A 22,570-nucleotide genomic window follows, 5' to 3' on the forward strand; every position below is an offset into this window, starting at 1 on the left:
AATTAGGAGAAGCTGGGGGGTTCTTGGTATAAAAAAAAAACTATTATTTGGTCGTTGTCATTAAAGATAATAAATGTATTTCTGGAATGAAGATTCTTTTTATTGTTGAACTGTTAGCTTTATAGCTATACTACTGACAGGTGCCCAAAACTATGGATAGACTGCTTTAGACTACTGATGGAGCCAGGGAAAGGTTAACAGGTCTGAGATTATGAATGAGGTGTGATTTTCACCCCTTTGTTAGGCATTTGGTGGTTGCTGATTATGAATGACATGTCATTATCACACTTTGTTACCTGGTGCCTTTGTTGCTACACCTTTGATATTTAAATAAATGCCATTGCTTACCTGGCATCAGCATGTCTGGTGACATAAAAAATATAATTGAGTTCATTTCCACAGGTAAAATGCAGTAACCAATTAAATATTGTAACAAAGGAGTATTAAAAGAAAGACTTTGGAATGCAAAATAATTAGGAATTTGGCTGGATGAATTAACTTCAAACATTCCAGCAGAGAAAATGTTGCATCTAAGAATGTAATAAACACACCTTGACTGTTTATATACTGGCTGCTCAGTGTATCCTCAGTTTGAAATTGTAAGAGCTTGAAAGTGTCTTGAAAAACTAATCAACAACATGTGTGTATATGTATATATATATGTGTGTATGTATGTATGTATATATATATATATGTATATATATATATATATATATATATATATATATATATATATATATATATATATATATATATATATATATATATTAAATCAAATAAAATTTACATAGCAGTGTTTCAGACAAAGTTAATGTAAAATGTTTATGGTGTATCTTTTATTTCAATGTACCTGTTCCAAATTTTAGATGTTATCAGTGCTAAATTTCAAATTATCATAATAAAAGTTTGCAGTAAATTTAAGGACATTTTCTGATGACAGAGTTAGTCTTCATTGTATGAGTTCTTAAGATGAAATTTTATTTGGACTGTTCCATAATTAAATTTGGGGTGGGATGTTGCTATTGAAAGACATTAAATTGAAGATGAGTGCCTGGGGGTAATCTAGACAATATGTTTTATGTTGATTACTAGAGTTAAAATTTAGTAGGTGGTGGAGTCCTTGAGACAATGTGGCTTCTAAACCCATCCTATCAAATCCCCAATATTCATGTCCAGAGCAGGCCAACAGAAGAAAAGAGACTTAAAGATGGAGACTGGCTGCATATTTGAGTTAATAATTTTTCTGATTACTTTATTTACAGAGATCACCGCCTGAGTCCTACCTTTTTCTATACCATGCTGGAGAGATATCCAGTAAGTAACAAATATGACACTTCTGTTAAGAAGTTAAGAAATCTGGTATTTTACAACCTGGAATGGAACTAGTTGTATTGTTTGATCGGGTATTTTGTGACGGTTGCAAAACAAAAACTTGCGATTGCAGACTCAGTCTTAATCATCAAGGTGTTTTTTATGCCTTTCTGAATGTATTAGGTGGCTTAGTAATCAGGGTTGCTTCAATGTACATTCAGCTATATAGCTTATTTTCAGGCAAGTGTTCAGACATTGATCAAGTACTATTATTCCAAACAGGTACAAATATCTGGAACATGTATCAGTGGCATAATTTGTATTGATCAAATTAATTAAATTAATTGATTAAATTATTGATAATTTTAATTGATCAAAACAAATCATCATAAAACAGTTTAGTTGGGCAGTAGCAGTATATGCTGAAAACATTTCACTTGGATCCAAATACTTAAACTGATTTGTGTTATTTAAATGCACTGCAAATTGTATGTATACATTTTAGTCCGATTGCTTAGAATTTGCAAATACTAACTTCTCCAGAACTCTGTGCTTATTTCAATTCATATGCCATACATAGTTTTTTGTGTGTACTTTCTGCCTTTTTACAAATAAGGCTACTTGAAAAGACAGCAAGTTATCAATTATATTACAATAATTTATATGGGATATCGTTTCTACTTCCTGTCCCTCAATGTTAATCTTTGCAAAGTGTACATGTAATGACTAGAATCAAGTTGGAAGGCAAACCATTAACCTTTGTAAAGTGAACTTGTTATGGCTTAAATCCAGTTAGAAGGTATACCATCAACTTTTGTAAAGTGTATTTGTTATGGCTTGAATCCAATTAGAAGGTATACCATCAACCTTTGTAAAGTGTATTTGTTATGGCTTGAATCCAGTTAGAAGGTATGCCATCAACTTTTGTAAAGTGTACTTGTTATGGCTAAAATCCAGTTTGAAGGTAAACAATTAATCTTTTTTAAGTATAAATGTTAGTACTAAAATCCAGTTAGAAGGCCAACCATTAACCCAACATGCTATTTTTTGAAGGCAAACCATGTGTAATTGTTTTTATAACAATTATTATTAGCAAAGAAATATTCTTGTATTAATTTCCATTATCGTGTAACATTTATATTAGGCAGTACATGGTAATCATAGAATTCTTAACAAGATATTCCCCTTGTAGTTGTTGAAATTAATTAATTTAGCTAAAAAATATTTAATTTAATTTAATTGGATAAATTATTTATGTTAACATATTTAGCTAAATAAATAAAATAACATCATTACTAACTTGTATGTTCCAGATTAAATTTTTTGTTGTTGAAAAATGACGTTTGCTACATCACTTTGGTAGTGTTTTGTATTCAGCAAGTATGAACCAACCAAAGTCAAAAGGCTTATGTTAATTGTACCTTTTGCCAAGTGAATATGCATGTCTTGAATAACATTGTTACTACTTCTAGGTGTTTTTCTGGCCCCTGTCAGACACCCTAGTGCAGGCAGTCAGCAGTGATGATGTTCGTTTTTTCAGTAAGGTTAGTAGCAACTTAAGATTATTTTTTTGCTTTATTTATTCATCATATAAATACTTGTATAAAGCAGGATGAAATAATATCACAACAGTTCTAAGGAGATAAGTTCAACAAAGATGTGTCCCAAAAACAGAATTTTGTCATAATAAGAGGTCGAGCATGGTACATCATGCATGCTTTAAATAGCACATGTATATATAGCTGTCAGCTGTAAGCCTAACCAGCAGATTGGTAAAAGGTTGAGTTTTAAAATGGGTTTTTAATTCAAGTCTATTCTTTTACATACATTTAGGAAATGATACAGCCTTACTAACCATGTATGGGTTGTGAGAGGCTTAGGTTTTTTCTTCACACACAGAGATTGTTTATTATATTATTGGATACAGTTTTCTCCGAGTTCATTTTTCTCAGCCAGGTGTCTAACTAATGAGTATAGTGTATGGTCAGGGGACACAAAATGTAATTGTGCTGTTATCTAACTAATGTGTACAGTGTAACTGTGCTAAGGTCAGGGGACACAAAATGTCATTGTGCTATAACCTAAATAATGTGTACAGTGTAACTGTGCTAAGGTCAGGAGACACAAAATGTCATTGTACTATAACCAAGCAAGTTAGGTAGCTGAAGCAGACACATGAGCCAAAAGATGGTGATGGGAGTAATAGAAGTGGGGGGATTGAAATTATGTGTTTCATTGGCACAGTTACCATTAAATCAGTGTATTAAATGAGAAATACACATGTAGTGGAAATATTATTGACTGCATGTATAATATTTTACTTTATGCAGAGAACCATGTGTTGGTACATACATATACGTGTCTAACATAGCATGAATAGTTCTAGTAAAAATCTATGTAATATTGTCACAATGCACAAAAAAAAGAAACAAAATTCCATATGAAAAGATGAAGCACATTTTCATTTCAGTATGTATGCATATGGTCAGTAAACATTGTATAAATTTCATCCTGCCAGAATTAATCAGCTGAAAATTATAATACTTTATTATATTTTAAATTATTGATTGATTTTCAGCTACTCTTCCATCCTCGGATGGTCAACTCATGAGTACTGACATCTTGAGCTAAAGGTGTTTATCTAACACCAGACTTAATCCTGTCCAGGGCTTCATGCATGTATATTGTTATCCATTGTAGATACCCACTAATTAACACTCTGACATCTGTTTATTTGAGCAAATCACTAGTGGGGTCATTTTCATAAGGACTGGATGACATTATTCACTGGTCAGCTGACTGCAATTGTCTAGCAACACCACCAAGCTATGTGCTCATGTTGGTGGCTTTCATTTTCTTATTATGTTTTATTGCCCCACAATTTGAACAATGTTTAGGTGTGAGATTGACTTTGATGATTAGCAATTACTTAAATTAATGGATTTATGAATTCAGGTAAACAGTGATTGTCCCCAGAATGCATTGAAGGCAAACAAAGAGAAGACTGAATGGTTTAATAGCTCATGGCTCAGTACTAATAAGATTAACACTGACATCTTTCAAAAATAAAGGGGGCCCCGAGTGGCCGAGTGGTCTAAAGCGCTCACCGTTACGATCACTGCCATCTCACCTCTGTCTGCGTGAGTTCGAGTCTCAGCCTCGGCTAACGTTGGTACGTGAGAAAGCCTGCCAGTAGCTTCTCGTGGGTCCGTGGTTCTTCCCGGGGTTTTCCAGGGTTCTTCCTCCACCAATTATACTGGCCGCCATGTATAGCCTATCTTGTGCTGAAAAATGGCATTAAACCCTACAACAACAACAACAACAACAAAAATAAAGATTAATGCGCAATGATTGACTACGGTCATGTTTCAAATGAACATTTAAGAAAAGTGTGTTTTTGTGGAGTTTCACTGTATTTTAAGGGCTTTTCAAAGGAATGATTTTGTTTTGTGCTGTTTTGGGGACTGTATAATTTAGAAATATCCATTAACTATCAGTCTCTACCTGTATGGTGACTAATTGATTACAGCTTGAAGTAAATCATGTTTATTTTGAATTCTGAATGTTGTGAAAATGGCTTTTAATTTTCTGGTAAAGAAAGCAGAAAAATTGTCACTTAGACTTAAAGCTATAGGAAACGAATTACTATTGACAATTTATCTGTCCATCTGAATAAATAAATGCAGGTTGACCTTTAACTTTTCAAATATTGAAAACAATTTTTAAGCAATACCATGCACCAGATACCATTATTATTTGTATTGTTATTATTACTTTTTATTATAATTTGTTATTATTATTATTATTATTGCAAGCCAGAATTCTTTTTCTTCACTAAACAATGTTATCCTTATAAAATGAAAGTTTCTTGTGTATGCATATGTTCATAAACTCCGTTGACTGCTTAAAGCAGGGAGAAATGATTATTTAAAAAATAAAATAAAAAAAATATCAGGTTGTCAACCTTGAAAAGTAGGTGACTATTAATGCATTGCTTTTATATACAATGATACAAGTTTTGATACAGGATGATTTTGGCCCCAGAATTAGTGATGAGTTAAAGAGCTTACAAGAGTGTTTGTTATGGTTGTGAGATATCCAGTATATATCAAATGCACCTTATGTACACATGATACAATAAATTAGTGTGAAATTAACAGTTAATTTTGTTCCTAAATAGACATGTAGTCATTAAAAACTTTAAATTTTTGTCAGATTTCCAGATGAATAAAAACAACAAGTGCATTGAGGACGTGTTTGATTTTTTAACAGAAAAAAAGATTTGAAACCATCTAACATACATGCCATTTTTAAAAGGCAAAATGCATTTTTTAAATCATGTCATGTCTGTTGCCTAATATGCCTATATATATATGAAATGTCATTTTTTCTATAAAAAAGTGATGTCTAGAATGACTACAGCCATTGGCATTGAATAACATACTAAGAATAGATAAGTTTATGTAGCGTTATAGGTTATGACTTCTTAGCTTTCGACCTTATCATAAGGCCTTCATCAGAGGAATGACTTCGACCTTATCATAAGGCCTTCATCAGAGGAATGACTTCGACCTTATCATAAGGCCTTCATCAGAGGAATGACTTCGACCTTATCATAAGGCCTTCATCAGAGGAATGACTTCGACCTTATCATAAGGCCTTCATCAAAGGAATGACTTCGACCTTATCATAAGGCCTTCATCAGAGGAATGACTTCTGGAATGGAGTCATGTGATCAACAAAATGTTGACCATGTGACAAAACCCTTCTGTAAAAATGTGTAAGTTCCAATCCAGCATCACGGTTCAACACTAGGTCCCCTTCCAGGATTGACTTATGTTTGGCACTGAAAAAGACATGTGCTTGCAGCTCAGATAAACGTATTGTCAAGTTGAAAACAAAATGAGTGCTGCCTTTACAGGCACTGGCAGAAAACTTGTATAAAGTAAACGGGTACTTATGGTTTATTTTATTGCCCAGGTTATTATCAATGGGAAAATACCCAAGTACCAAGATTCCCATGTCATCTTTACCTGTGTGCCTCTATATATATGAATATCATGGCTATGTGAATTTCTAGTATCAGGCAGATTTATATTTATATTTATATTCATATCAATATATATCTATAAATATTCTGGTATCAGGCACATTTATATTTCTGTCAATATATATCTATAAATATTCTGGTATCAGGCACATTTATATTTATATTTCTATCAATATTTGTCTGAAAATGTCCATCACAAGTAAGACATCATAGTTGGATACTCAATTGTGTTTTGTAATTTGACATTTCCATGTAATTGCATAGCAGAAAAACACTATTCTGTAGGTACACTTCATCAATATCTGTGGAAGAAAATATTTTTGTTTACAGGCCATTTTATAGTTTATTTCATATTAAGCACACCACTGTTTCATTGACAGTAGATATTTCTTTACTCATGTCTATTCATGAGAGAGAGAGAGGGAGAGATTGAGAGAGGGAGGGGCAGGCAATGTGGCTGACCCTAGCTAGAAGAGGAGTATGGACAGGAGCTCCCTTGGACAAAATCTAGTCACTAGAAGGACAAAAGCCACCCACACCCTGTTTACATTTCTTGAAATAAATAATTGTCTTATGGTTTTCATTGTTTAAATTATTTGCTTAAATCACAGCAATTTTAAGAGGCAATCACTGTGAGTGTTTGATTAGAATAAGAAAATAATTTTACTTTTTTTAAAAGTAATATAATTGTTACAATAGAATATTTTATCACATGCTTGATATTTTTAATTATAAAATTCTACACTTGGACATGTTTACACAGTTAACTGTTTACAATTAGTTATCCAAGCTGAAGTGGGTAATTATGATTTTGTGTGAAAAAGGTGTAATGAACCAGAACTGTACAAATGAACTGCAATTGAAAGTAACAAAAGGTATTTATGTGGGAATACTTATGTTTCAGTAGCACCTATGAAAACTAGTATTATGCAACATACCTTGATTCTTTAATCAACCTACACCTGCATTTGATGAAAGCTTATGGTTTATATTAATGATCTGCACTTTACAACCATTAATTTGTAGGAATTTGCTGGCTTAATTAGGTATTTAAATGATTTACAAATGTGCTTTGATATAGTATGCATGTTAGTTTAGTTTGTATAGTGATGATTTGTAACTAGTGTTAGATAGGTTCAGTACATTTGATTATTTTGTTTGATATTTATACAAGTACACCTGTATTGTATCAAAAGAAAAATACAGTTTATAAAATACTTTCATGAAACGGCTTCTTAGTCATTAGAAAAGATACACATTATATTACACAGTGTAAAAAATTATTCAAGAGTGCAAAGGTGACCATTGTACACCATAATGAATATAGAGTTACAAAATTATAAAACTTGATCAAATACATAAACTATGCAATCATTATAGCAGTGAAAAATGCCAAATGTTGTAAATATCAAACATCAAGGTACTTTTGTTCTCCACCTGAGTGAGTTTTGTCCCAAAAGACCCTTTTGTCCTACCCCTGTCATGGGTCCTCTGTCCTAAGGGGCTTTAGTTCCGGAATTGATAGAATAAAATTGGCTGGAAAAAGTCATTTTGGAGAATATCCTTAGCATTTGCCATTGTTCAGTTGCTGCATTTTAATGTATTTTGCATTTTTTTGTTTTATTTTTCAACTTCATTTGTATGTGTGTACACATGTGAGTGTGCTCATGTAAAATAAAAGCTTTTCACTACCATGCAACAGTGTCAATTCAAATATAACATTATCCTAATAGACTGATTGCCAGCCTCAAATCTATTATACATGATATTTTTCCCCGAGTTTTCTCTTCCTTTAAAAAAGAAGCCCAGATACTCAACAGCTCTGTGTTTGCCTGTTACTGTGTGCCTATGTATGTATGATTATAATTTCTTACAAATAATTCCTCTGTTGATGCAGAAGAAGAGCATGGTAGACATTGTACAAACCTGAAAGCTTCCTGATTTCATTGTTTCATAATTTAATTGAAAGATTATACAGTTCTTGAATTCAATGCTTGGTTCAATGTTACCATGCTTAAGAAATTGACCATTTGTTTTTTAAAAATGGGGTGGGGGACATTGGGAGTTTCATTCAAGCCTGTATATTTTTTCTATTTCTTTTTCCTCAAGAATATTTTCTCACAAATATGATGGATATATTAGGTTTTTTTTCTTTTATAAATCAGAGTAAAAATATTTTCTTCAAAGTATTTGAGATGTGGAATTATTTCTGTTTACAAATTGACAGGCTCCACAGCCCCAAATATTAAACGGTGAATCCCAATACGAGCATAAATGGCAGTTGGAACATCATTCGACCAAAGTTTTTCTTTTAAACTGCGGTGTTTTTGCAATATACACTACATACCAAAAAAGACATTTGTGGCTGGGTGTTAGATCTTGACAGACAGGGAAGTTAATGATTGTTTTCATATTAGATTCATTTATTTTGTCACTTCAAGCATTGCTCCAAACACTTTTATTCCATTGCATTAAATCGTTTTGCGATGCTTTTAACACTTGTATTTGATATTGATGCCACATTTGTTTTGTTTTTTTTGTTTTTGCACTTAAGTATAATTACTTGAAAGCTAAACCATACTTTTATTGGATAAACATGAAATTCCATAAATATTAGGTATGATGATAGTATGTTACATTTCTCTTTTTTTTGCTTGTATCAGATTCTGAAATAGGCTAGTGTATTTATGTCTGTGTTAAAAACAGACTGGGGGAGGGATTATGTCCTATCTTTCATTTTGCTGGGGGATTTTATTCTACACCCAAAGTGACTATTGTGCTAGGTTTGACTGGTTCACTTACATGACTTGGTTGACATTTCTTCAGTCTTTGTAGAAATTCTAGTTTGGAAGCTAGACTTTTATAGATATTGTCTCCACGATGATTCTGAGATAGTTTATAATCAGATAGTTTATAATCAGCATATACTCAAAGGAGTTTATGACATTCTACATTATATATGTATTCATCATTTACATATAAGCAAATGGAGTTTTACAAGAATAGTCTGTTTGATGTTCTGGGCAGCATTACCATGGTCTTTCTATTATTTATATACATTCCTTTGTATTGACACCATTTACTCATTTGATTAGTATCATGCTGCACTTTTTCTTAGATTGTGTTCTTTGTCCTGATGTGTGCAATGTGCATCATCTGTATGTATGTCAGTTTCATTGTTCTCTATATACAGTGGCAGGTTGCTGTTGTTCAAGATAAACAAAATTGGTCATAGAATTGACCCCTGAGGCACACCAGATTTTATCTCTATCTGATACAATTATGTTGAATTGTATCAGCTGGATTTGGTCACTTAGACAGAACAATATACAGGAAGTAATCTTTTTACTTAAATTTTATAAGTGCTTATCAATAAGTATGTCATAGTCATATAAATCCAAGGCTTTATAAAAAAAATATTGATCTTATTATGTGTATCTTGAAGCCATTTATCAGTTATCTTTATCAGTGCAGTATGACCTGAGCAGTGTGATTAAAAACCTGATATTAATCTCTAAGCTTTCTAGCAGTTTTTGATTTCCTTACTGTATTAATGAGGCTGTCTGTGTGTTTATTCTTTTAAACTTCTGGGGAGAATGCCTATCAAGTTAATCTCAGAATTTTTGTGTGAAACTTTATGACCTTCATGTGGGTCCTGACATTTAGAAATTTGATCAAAGTTTTGACACAAAAACCCTATATGTCATTCATAAATAATTATCTCATTGGTGTTTATGAATTCATAAATAATTATCTCTCTTTGGTGTTATGAATTCATAAATAATTATCTCTCTTTGGTGTTTATGGATTCATAAATAATTATCTCTCTTTCTTGTTTATGAATGAATAGTATGGTGTTCACTTAATAGTCTGTAACATTACTATTCTCTGATATATTTGGGATCAGGTACAATTTGTTTCTCTTAGTGTTTTCACAAGCTGGCTAAGATCATATTTTTGTGTTGTGGCTATTATACAGGATGGATGAAAGTTTGTATTAAAATAGGACCCCCTCCCAAAAAATAGATTCCAGGTTTCTTGATGAAGCCATGATTCTTTGATCCTCAGATTAACCTACCTACTGGGTAGGGTGGGCATTTGTAAATTCATGCCACTGACTTTACAGACCAGCACCCTATAAATCCAGGCATTGTTTCTGATCTAGTCCATTTCATATACATACATGTACCTGACTCTCCCCTCCATATACAAATACAAATGAATCATGCTTTTAACTCTCTCTCTCTCTCTCTCTCTCTCTCACACACACACACACACACACACACACACACACATGGATTAAGTGATTTTTAAAGCCAAACCCAATGATGTAAAGTGGATTAACCCTTACATATACAAATACAAATGAATCATGCTTTTAACTCTCTCACTTCCAGTACTAGAGATAATTAATTTTATAGAACTATTGTTGTGAGGAAGATTCTTTAAGTGGGATTTGTATCTGTGGAGGCCATGGTGGTATTAACATCTTGATGTTGATACCTGTCAAATAAGATGATGCACATTGTTTCAAGGTTTTCATTTTATTATAAAAGTTGAGTAAAAATGGTCAATGTAAGTGAGCATGTACATATAATATAATCATGTTATCCTGCAACACTAGCTTTTAGTAGCAGTTGATTTCTTAAAGTCAATTCAAATTTAAAAAAAACAAAAACAATTTTAGAATATCCAACATATGTCCACAGCTAACATTATGAATTTGACAATCAGGAGATCTACTATGTTGTTTTTTTGTTATTGATCAGAGATTTTTTTGGCACATTTGTATTATTTTGGATTTTCTGCTTCAATTATTGCAATTTTCTTAAATCAACTTGAATTTGTTGTGGGTTTCTTTGGTTAAAAAGTCTTACAGGTGTCACAAGCTTATTTAGATCAATGACTGTACATAATTGAAATGTCACCTGTCATATGTCCATTTTAATGGATGGAAGTCAACTCTTGCCACCCTTACACAATACTTTCTAATTATCAGGATTAGTGTTATTGTCTTCAACACTTTGATCTTATTTATTTGAGTCTACCTGGGCTTGGGGTCAGGGAAGTGTTGGGTACCTGGGCTTGGGGTCAGGAAGTCTTAGGTATTGAAGCATTGTATTGGCTTCCTGTTCAGGTAAAGATATAAGAACAGGGATCTTGTTTGGCTATATTTCCAGGGGAGACTGTAAAGGCAGAGTAGCATTTTTATCATTTTACACAGTTCATGTTAACCATTGCCAGTTGAAAGTCTAACATTCATTTCTTGGATTTGAAAAGGTATGTATTGATGGGAATACAGTATTTTTGTTATATGTAAAGTACTGATTTTGACACATTTTACGTAAGTCTTTTTTCTAGTGTTGCAATGATGACATTGGCTCATTTACAGTATTCATTGTTTTTAAAACTGTTATTGTTTGTACTGCTATTAATACTAATTTTATTATTAGTATTTTATTCTTATTATTAATTATTTTATTATTAAGTAATGGGATTTGTTAAATTATAGAGGGTATGTAAACCAAAATGCAACTTTGATACAAAGTTCTTTTGCCCCAAAGTCAGCTATCGACTGAAACACAAACAGATGGTATCTTGTGAGGAATAATACAATTGTAGCTGCATGCTTTGATTATAGGATTAGTATTATTGATGCATTGAACACCATTAGCAGTACATAATTAGCAGTAATGTTGTTATTACTGGTGCTTAAATAATAATAATAAATAAAATAATAATATTAATAATAATATTATTTGATTTTGTTGACTAATCTATTAATTAGATAATACTACCACTCAGTATTCCTATATCCTGCTCATTTTTGTCTATCCTACATGATGCTTAAAGAAATAATTCATCTTGATTTGAATTGTGTACACAAATCTCGCTACTAATTTGTATCTTCCATGTGACTGTTGGCTAACTGACATAGTTGACTTTGAAACAGTTGTTCACGCTTTAAGCAGAATCTGGATTCACAAGATGCTCAGCTAGCATGATCAGAAATATATACAAGATCTGTGATGAATAAGGAATGAACCCATTTTTAATAAAGACGATAGGGCAGATTAAAATGTCACCTTGTTGCAATAAATATAATTGATGTAATTATCGTAAAACATCTTGCATGGATTGCTATATCAATTTTAGGCAAGCAGAAACAGCACAGGGTGATGCATACACTAAACTGAAATGATTTTATATATAATGAAATCTGTATACTTGGTGATTTCTTAGTAGTGGAAGCTAATTTTTCTACAAATTGTAATGAATGATTGACAACCTGTAATGAGACTTTTATTAAACCTGAAGATACAACAGACAAGGCATCATTTGGAATTAGTGTATACATAATCTCTACTCATTAGGTTGGTTGCCTAATAATAATAAAAAAAAAATGAAAAATTTGGGATGAGCAAGTTTTAAAGAACATAAAAATACCCCAAAAAGTAAAATCAAATTGGGATGATGCCATACGTTTCAAAATGGCTACCTATTGTTTGGCAACCGCGACAATCAGAACGACAAGCTGTTTATTTATATGTTTTGTATTTATGATACATTGGTAATTTTGAGAGTAGTTACTGAGCTCTTCGATAAACAATAAGATGTTGAAAATTGGTTCATTACACTAGTTGTATGCTTGTCTTAACAACCATATAAAAAAACAGTACAGTGTGACCAGTATTTAATAGAAATATGTGAATTGTGATGAAGCTATTTATTTAGTCTACAAAATCTGTATTAATCTATTTTAATTCTCATCAGTGTGCTGTACAATTAAAATGGGTTAATTTTGTTTGTGATAGTTTTATGGTCTAATGGTTTGAAGCTAGTTGCAATATGACATCATAGTGTTTTCTTTTCAGACCCAGGCGTGTTCCATTCTGGTTTCTATCATCAACAGAAGTGTGGTATGTACTGAACATTTATCACTCATGAAAAATCCACATTAGATGACTTTGTTAACATTCAGTTCTCGATTGCAATGAATGTGTATGAACAATAGACTGGAAAGAAAAAATGTTTTTGGGATTAAATAAATCATCCTTAGAGAAGGACTGGCAGATTAATATCATACCAGTAGTCTTGGCAAAAAATGTCAGTTGTCATAATGAAAAACAAAGAAAAAAATGTCACAACTACCCATCAGCCCTCCAAAGCCTGAAATTTTTGTTTTTGAGACATTTAAATATTTTATTGTGGTTTTAGACTGGAAGAGTAATTATTATTTTTACATCTGAATAAATGCAGAAAATAACAATACATGTAATTATATTTCAATCTCTGATTGCCAGGTAGACAGTATGGGTGATGTGGAGTGGAACAACTTTTTGGAGAGGCTGAAGGTTGCTATTAGTAAGGTAAGTTTGCAGATATAAATATTATTCATGACCTATAGACCCAATGGTACTATAACAATGAAACCTTTACTTGTTTATGACTGTAGGTGATGTTTTCATTTTCATGTCATTTATAATTGAAGAAATAATATTCAACATGCACCTCTGCAATTGCTTTTATGCCACTGCTGTCCCCATATGCTGTGACTCTCATGCAGCTATGTAATTTGTGTGTAAAAAAAGGAAAGAATAAGCATTATTTGAGGTGTAATTTGCTCAAGAACTTTCTTCATTTACAGGTATCAATTTACACCATAATCTAAGATTTGAGTCTGAAATAAGGATTGCCGAGACCCTAATACACAATGATGATTTCAGAGGATTTGAGGTTGAAAGCCTTTCCTCAAGATAATCTAAAGATTAGGATCATTTTGCTGCATTATTTTTTGTTGCCCATTACAAGATTTACCATTATCATTGTAGAGACATACATGGCATTGATGTGATGACATTGTCATTGGTCTCTGTACAATCTTTATTTGATTGAAATGGAATAAAAATATTTTTTGCAACGATAATGTCATAAATTCAATGCAATATTTTGAATTTGTGCTGTTTTCATGTTTAATAAGATAAGATACAAAATCTATAGTTCTCTCCCTTTGCATTAACAATTCGGAGAACAGGTAACCTGTCATATAAATTATAAATGCAATTCTATTTTCTTCCAATGAAGTGAAATGAAAAGGAAATGGTGATTGAAAGTGATTAACACAAAAATCTGATTTCCAGGCACATAAAGAATAAAAGAAGAAACATTTAATGCAGAAAGGAATTATATGCAAATTTAACTGTGGATTGCAAATAAAATTAAAGTTTGATAAAATTACATGTTTCTGGGGTTTTCTGATGCATTCAGTTCTAAACTCATGATGCAGTTGGGAGATATTTTGCTACCCTGGCAGCATTTTCAGCATTGCACTGATAAAAGAATAGAAAAATGTACATTATAAGCGAATCTCAATAATTCTTTCTTCTACATTTCAGTAGCATCTGCCCTAACAGGAATGGGGTTGAGGGGCGATTTATATACATGTAAATAAACTGGGTGTTTGATTTCAATTCTTGCAAACCAGGTGATGGAATGCATCTCAAATATTATATCACCATCACAAAACTAGATAACTATGACCCATATTTGAATTAACTGACTAGTTAAATTTTGTGTCTGATGTTTATTTTTAAAGCTTTTTTATGATAAAATCATCAAACTGGGTGAGTTTACATATTTCCCTTAGTACCGTATCCACTGTGATCAACATTTCAGAAACATTTCATGGGCTTAAGTTCAATTTAGATTGCATTTTACATATATTTGTTGCATCCTGCCTATGTATGGATGTATGTATGTACCTAGAATTATGAAACATAATGACCGGATGTAAATTGTTGCATAGTGTACAATCATCACAAAATTAGGCCACGATCGTTGGTATTTGGATGGTCATAAATGCCATTATTATAAAAGTTTCTTGTCTGTATCATTCAGGTGCTTAGTGACTTGGCAGGATGTGATGTGAGGCGTAAGTACCTACACGAGCTTCTGCTGATAGTTTTAAGAGTTGCTGCCATATCGGTCCAGGATGCACAGAAGGTTGGTCTTCTCATTATGTATAGCCATTAGGTTTTAGCTAACCTTATGGTATTACCCTGCATGCATCACGTGTCATATGCTAATAAATATTTTAAAAACCCATCTAAATGGTTTCCCAAAAAACTGCCGAGCAGAATTTGAACAAATTTAACCAAGCTTTCAGACATGAAGGTACACCACTCCCTCGATAACTCGCGCACATCGGGGTCCAGAAACATCGACCGCACTATAAGCGAGGGGCGAGTTATCGAGGGACCTATAAAATAAGCCCAAAACCAATAAAGTGATTGACGACATAACGGAAAAATAAGGGGGGGGGGTAGGCAGATTATACTGTTGAATACTCACTTTATAATCGTTCTGAGATTAACTGTTAATAAATATCTCTTCATAACGGTGTACTTTATTATTTTCTCATAGGACAACATTAAAAATTTCAGGATAAATTACAGTATATTGAGGCGATCATCGAAACATTATTCCACGTTGTTTCCGTTCGCTGAACATGTGTACCATTCACACATTGTGTACTACGTCACTAAGTTTTATGTTGAATTGTATACATTCTAGTTTTATTGTTTGAGCCAAATTATAAGTTTTTTATACACAAAAGATCGACTCTTTTCGATCTAACGATAGATAGATAGATAGATTTGAATGCGATAGAAGTAAAATGGAAAACAAAAAAAAACAAGAGTTAATCAGTACTGACATATTTAATTGGTCTACAAATTTAAAACAACGTAAATTAGAACAAGTTAATACTTGCCGTTTGTGCCACGCTTGACAAATATCAATTCACTTTTTGAAAAAATCAGTTAATTTTTTTTGTGTGTTACTCCTTGGTTTCTCTGCCGCCGAGCAAAATCCCTCAGATTTCTCAACTGCATGAGCTTTACGTAGTCAACATTTTGGGTCTCCATCCACCTTATGGCAATATCAAAATATTTGCTTCCTGTGCAGAGGGGTGGGGGTGCAACATCAGTGTCTGCATCACTTTCAACACTTGTGTTACTCCAGTTAGAATCGTCTTCTGCTGCAAATTTGTTCGCTATAGAAATAATTATAGTTTCATCTGACATGTATTCGGCTGTAGGGCAATCATTGTCAGCACAAATCCACTCCTCCATCAAGAGAAACGCCCATCTCAGGACCATGAGTCTTTACTAATTTCTCCCAAACAGTCTCGGCATTAATGACATCAGTTTCTATGAAACATTCAAAGTCACTATCGTCGTCGTTGTCTCTGTTACTGTTTTGCTTTACGTCAAAGGCAGCTCCAAGTCCCTTAATTCAGCACCCGAGGTCTCTTGTAATCGATTTTTTTTTTTAATGCAACAAACACTTCCCCAAGTTGTTGATCAAAACAAAGCCGGCATGTACATGTAATTAGGTTCTCACAGAAGTACTCACGGGTTTCGATGTGACGGTCGATTGACTCTTTTCGTGTTTTCAATGAACAGACTATGTTGTGATTATAATGTTTACACTGAAACGGAATTAAAGGATTAGAACGTGACTTTCACACAGGAAGTCGTTTAATTGGTGTTTATTTCATTCTCTGTTGCCACCTGTTAACATTTACCAGAAGTTTTCATTGATCGCTATTTCACCAGACTGTTTATTTACAGTATAATGACAACTATTTATCCTAAAAACTTACATAATATATGATATCTTTAAACAGAGGTCTCGCTAGGATTTTAAAACTGGGTCTTTCTGCCTCTGAATTCAATCACTAAATATCAGTACATTTTCTCACTCGGCCGCCAAGTCAAAGCCTTTGAACTAGCCGCCTAGCTCTTGCATCATGTTCTTTTTTTTTTAAATGTACTCTTATGAAATAGCAACAGTACATCAAAGAGTCTTTCAGTCACTGAATTCTGTCATTGTAAATATCAGCACAGTAAACTGATCAACACATTTTCCCACAAAGCAGGTGGCTGAAACAGGACCGGCAAATCTTTGAATTTTCCCGCGCACCTGTTACATGCGTACGGAGGACTCCAGCCTCAGTGATTTTCTGCGTCCCAGATCAAAAATTGGCATCCAAATACGCGTAATTAAGCGTTTTGGAGATCTCTGAAATTAATTCTTCTCTAGAGCTTGCAAATTGCAAAATATGGATTATATTTTTACGGGCATTAATCACCATTTTCGATGATAAAACGAGCAATGTATCAAGGTTTAATTTATCAATTCTTATCGTGATTTTTTTCATGTTCAGCATATTTTAAAGATATTTTAAATACATTTTGTCTGGAAAAAATCAGGAGGCAAGACAAACACCGCGTTATAAGCGGGATCGCGAGTTATCCAGGCGCTAGTTATCGAGGGAGCGGTGTAGTTTAATATTTATCAAGCTCACATTGATGGAAGCATGGCATTGTGATTTCCATCCATCCACATCCTAGATAAAGGTCAGTAATAAAGTTTTCAATATTCAGATTATCTTCAAACTCCAGTGTACAAAATGATACGGTTCTATAATTCATTGATACCATCAACAATTCGAATATGTTACCTGTTGGAGTAAGAAACAACCTTTCCATACATAATTTTAAAGTCTATATGAATTGCCATAGAAAGACTGATGGTGATAGAATCTCTCCCATCATGAACAAGAACTAATTGTAATTAATTATGATTTATGTATGAATCATGTATCTAATAATATGTATTGTTCCTGGTTAAAAAGTGAGGATGCAGAACAGTTTTCTAGACTTCCAAATATTCAGTTCTTTGACATCAAATCCTATATACGCTCCCGTTCGCTCTTAAGATTAAAAGATTATTTGGCAAACGTTTTATCTGGATAAAAAAAGCACACAAATATTTTTAACTGCAAGCTGGTAATAGGATGAAATTTAATTAATTGACTGAACAAACAACCTTTTAATTGCAGTCAATTCATTGTTATGCTTTGTATGTAAGTTTAAGCATATTTTCTGTACCAGCATCAAAAATCACTTATATTTTTTTGTTATTGAGGTGGAGACAGTGCTAAGTGTATGCACTCTACAGAATCCACACAAATCATGTTTGTAATTGCATTTGACAAAGTTTCTCATATAAATCTGGTTTAAATTAATAATTTTTTTTACAGTAAGGTCATTGTTAAAAAGGGGGGTGTCTTGTATACAGTTGATCCGGATCTGACATCAGATATGGCCAGCATGACCTGTAATAATGACTTCAGAATGTTCCAAACAGACTTTGAAGCTTTTTACTAAAACTTTTGATATCTTCTCCACAAAATATGACCAAATTGTTTAACAAGCATTGTAAGTTTAGGGCCTTTAAAATTTATACAGTAATGTCAACGATCAGATATGGTCACCATTACCAAAAACTTGATACTTTTTTGGCAGAATGCATCCTGGCATTGAGGGCTTTCACTGTTGAGCAAATAATCCTGGTGTGCTGTTAAAATAGGATGCTAAAAATAGAAAATCAACAGCACTGGAAAAATGTCCACAGAAAGCACCCCCCCAAGATCCAGATTTCATTTCCAACTTTTGTTGCACATAGCTATTAAGCAGCTATCCATGTCACTTTCTGCCTGAAGATTTGATGGTTAACCTGCTGGACTAGCAAACAAAAGGGTGTGGGTTGTATTGCTATGCAGTAAAACCACAGACCAAACCAATCTCTTTCTGGCTATTTCTGACTTAAACTAAATCTTTGTTAGGGCTTGTATCTTTATTTGTGTTAACTTCAGAGGAATGAATAGGTTGGCCAAGAAGCAAAGTTTTACATTTGGGATCTCAGCAGATACAGACACGTACTTAGCCTCTATAACCTTGGGATCAAGGTCACAGTCATGTAAAATGTATGTTGGGTTTTGGTTAAACATTCTTGATTTCTACTTGTTGCAGGTCATTTCAGCCGAAATGCTGTCCAGACTTGAGTGTCTGAAGGATTCATTCACTAGAGACCTGAAGAAAATCTATCAACGGCTCCAGAGAATTCATGTAGAAGAGGTTCAAGAACCAGGCCAAGGGTACTTAACTTTTATTTAGGATTTTCTATTGTGTTGAACCTGAGAGGGAAGTGAGACATGAACAGTTTCATTTTTGGTTCAAGTTTCTCATTTGCACATTTCCTAAGCTGCTTGATTGATTCTTATCATACTTATTGTCAATCATCCAGTGACATGCTACCATGCCTCATTTATCTTGGGGTCAGAGTTAAAGTTACAGAAAAAGTCATATTTTGAATACCTCATTATAAAACTAACCCAGTTCATTCTGAGACTCACTCACTCGCTCCTATGTTGGTGTCGGTCATTGAAAAATTGCCTTAGGGGTTTCTAATGAAGCTTTACAATTTCTTTTTAATATATTTTTCATATCTGATGAATCACTACAAAGCTAAGATGATTCATTCTGCAAAACACTCTTTGACCCTGAGTTTAAGCAAAATTTTTGCTTTAATTACAAAAAAATAATTTGCTTAAATTTCCTATCCTCCATGATAGATTTTATTGTGAAATTTGAGGTCAACCATTAAGAAGCTAAAACTTAATTCTTAATCACATTTGCTTACCCTTTGTGACCTTGTGTTCACAGTAATGCTTTGATCATTGGCTTGATATGCGGGCCCCAATCTTGTTACTTCTAATTACCACTGAACTAAATTCTGTAATTTGTGCAGATTCTTTTGGTCTGTACCTGTCAATTTTGTTTTTGAATCATCAGATGTCAGCAAGCTTTTAACCGATTTTGAACAAGTGAACATGAGGATGTTCCATTTTTTAGGTAGCATTTTTTTAAAGGTTTGGTTCTATTTGTGTCTTGTTTATGGTTGTATTATTACCTGATTGTTCAATATAAATAACCATTTGGTTGAGAGAGGACATTATCAAATAAAACATAAATAATGGTATTTTATAAGATGTTTTGTTTGTGTGCAGGAACAAAAGCAATAATCAGAAGAAGAGGAAGTCACAGGAAGGAGATGGGGAGAACTTCCTAGATGAATGTGAAAGTCCTACAAAACAGGCCAAGTTATATCATGATACAGAAAGCGACTTATTGGAGAATCAATCTACAATGCCTGTCACAATGCAGCAGATGAATGGGGAATTGGCCAATGGAATGGAAAAATCTTCACAAACGAGGAAGATGAAAGATAAGGATTACCAAGAACCTGAAGAGAAAACTGGGGAAACTAGTGATTCATGAAACGGACTTGAGAATGTAAAATTTTCTGTCTAAGAATGATGATTGAAGATTAGGATTTGTAAAATATGGAGCAGTGAATATATATATACATACAGGACTGTTTGTAGTGATGATGTTGCAAAATTATTTCAGAACATTATATAGATATAGGTGTCGGTATTATATCGAAATATCTGACATAAAATACCACTCATGTCCTTCCACTTTTTGTCAACATTATTATGTGCTTTAATAATTTAATATAAAAGACAGTACCACCTATGTATCCATCAATGACATGTTTATCTAATAAAATAATGGTTTTTGATTATCTCCCCTTATTCTTTTTATACACTATGAACTCTCCCAATTTCATTTATGCACATGATACAACTCTGTGGTCCTAAACAAGTATCAAAAAGAAGCAAAAGTAAACTTAAGAAACAATAATTCTCTAAGGTATAAAATGAAAATTTAAGGGGATCTTACAGTATTATGAATTTAATCCGAAGCAGTCCTAAATGTTCTGTCACAAATTGAAAAGAATAGAGTTCTGAATAAGTGACAAGAGTCCTGATGTTTCACATTGTCATTGCCTTGAACTCCATTGAATGAATTCATAATTATTCCAAAATGTTGCTTTAGTCCAGACTGATATTTGGGGCCGTCCATTTAGTATGTACACATGGGGGGGGGGGGCCAAATGCATATGATTGCCTATAAGGTGTGTGTCTACTAATAATGTACATATGCATACAAAACGGGGGTTTGGGTGAAACATCAATAATAATTTGTCTAATAGATAACCTGTTCAGTCTGCGTTTGAATTTTAGCAGACACTAGACAAACGTTTTAAAGTTACACAGCTTATTTCATTGATGCAGCCAGACGTTCAACTTTGATGGACTATGTTTTAATAAACATGTTAATATTATTAATCCTTGATTGTTTCTATGTGGATTAAAGCATATGTACGCAGGTGAGGGGGTGTAAAAATTACGCATATGTACAGAGATGAGGGAGGGGTCAAGCTTTGCCAGATTTGTTTATATGTACTAAATAGATGGCCCCTTAGCAATTACAATGAAAACTCAAAATAAATGACTTCTCTCAAATTATATCTAAGGGCCCAGAGTGGCCAAATGGTCTAAAGCGCTCACTGTTATGGATCACTGCCGTCTCGCCTGTGTCTGCGTGGGTTCGAGTCTAGGATTCAGCCAGTGTGAGAAAGCTTGCCACTAGCTTCTTGTAGGTCAGTGGTTCTTTCCAGGTTTTTTGTGGGTTCTTCCTCCATCACTGATACTGGCCACCATTTATAGCTTATCATGTGCTGAAAAATGGTATTAAAAATTACAACAACAACAACAAATTACATCTAAATGCATTATTAAATACATCTGCATGTTTAACAAGAACTTATGATGTAGGAACTAGGAATGAATTTATTCTCTTTTATACATCACCAGGACTCAGTTGCAATTCAAACTCACAATATGTGGCTTATATTAGAACACACCCCACATGACTTAATCAGTGTGAAATTACTTTAGACTTGTCAGTATATAGAACATGAAAAGAAACAAATTCTTTTATAGCTCTTTGCAATCTACAATTGTGACCAAAAGACACAATATAGATGTACCAACCCAAAAAATCAACATCTGCCAAAATTTGTGAATAGTATGAACTTTGGGTAAGGTCAAGGTAACTGACTAGAAGAAAGTGGTTACTGCTCAGTATGTTCTATACTATCTGCTGTGATTTTTTTTTTACATGGCTTGCAATTGGGGTAAGAAAGAACCAAAAAAGGTCAAAAGTCTAGGTCACTGAATGAAGAAGAATGTCTGCACAATAACGTGTTCACAACCATCTACAGTAGGTAGTTTGTTTAAGAAAAATTTAGAAGTCCAATGTAAAGGTCACTGACAGAAGAAAAATGTCTTCCACACAAAGTTTTGTCATACCTGGAACAAACTTTATGGGTGTTTGTACAATGGGTAAGAAAGAAACTTATCATTTTGGACAAAGGTCAGGGTCAAGG

The 22,570-nt window shown here is 33.2% G+C and overlaps 1 protein-coding gene across 2 annotated transcripts in view; it reads left to right on the plus strand.

Annotated features, from left to right (window-relative positions):
- The window catches only part of LOC149777608 (myb-binding protein 1A-like protein), a 133,972-nt gene extending 113,112 nt beyond the window's left edge, over positions 1 to 20,860 (plus strand). For both annotated transcript variants that reach the window (XM_089942260.1, XM_089942259.1), the window contains exons 30-36: positions 1,263 to 1,314; positions 2,784 to 2,855; positions 13,237 to 13,281; positions 13,666 to 13,731; positions 15,260 to 15,364; positions 19,243 to 19,367; positions 20,280 to 20,860. In XM_089942260.1, coding sequence (XP_089798386.1) covers positions 1,263 to 1,314; positions 2,784 to 2,855; positions 13,237 to 13,281; positions 13,666 to 13,731; positions 15,260 to 15,364; positions 19,243 to 19,367; positions 20,280 to 20,550 — 736 coding nt within the window. In that variant the 3' untranslated portion in view covers positions 20,551 to 20,860. The remainder of the gene's footprint in view (positions 1 to 1,262; positions 1,315 to 2,783; positions 2,856 to 13,236; positions 13,282 to 13,665; positions 13,732 to 15,259; positions 15,365 to 19,242; positions 19,368 to 20,279) is intronic.
- Positions 20,861 to 22,570: the final 1,710 nt, after the last annotated feature.

Source organism: Sinohyriopsis cumingii, chromosome 18, assembly GCF_028554795.1.
Source record: "Sinohyriopsis cumingii isolate HCF-2022 chromosome 18, ASM2855479v2, whole genome shotgun sequence".
NCBI classification, from domain to species: Eukaryota; Metazoa; Mollusca; class Bivalvia; order Unionida; family Unionidae; genus Sinohyriopsis; species Sinohyriopsis cumingii.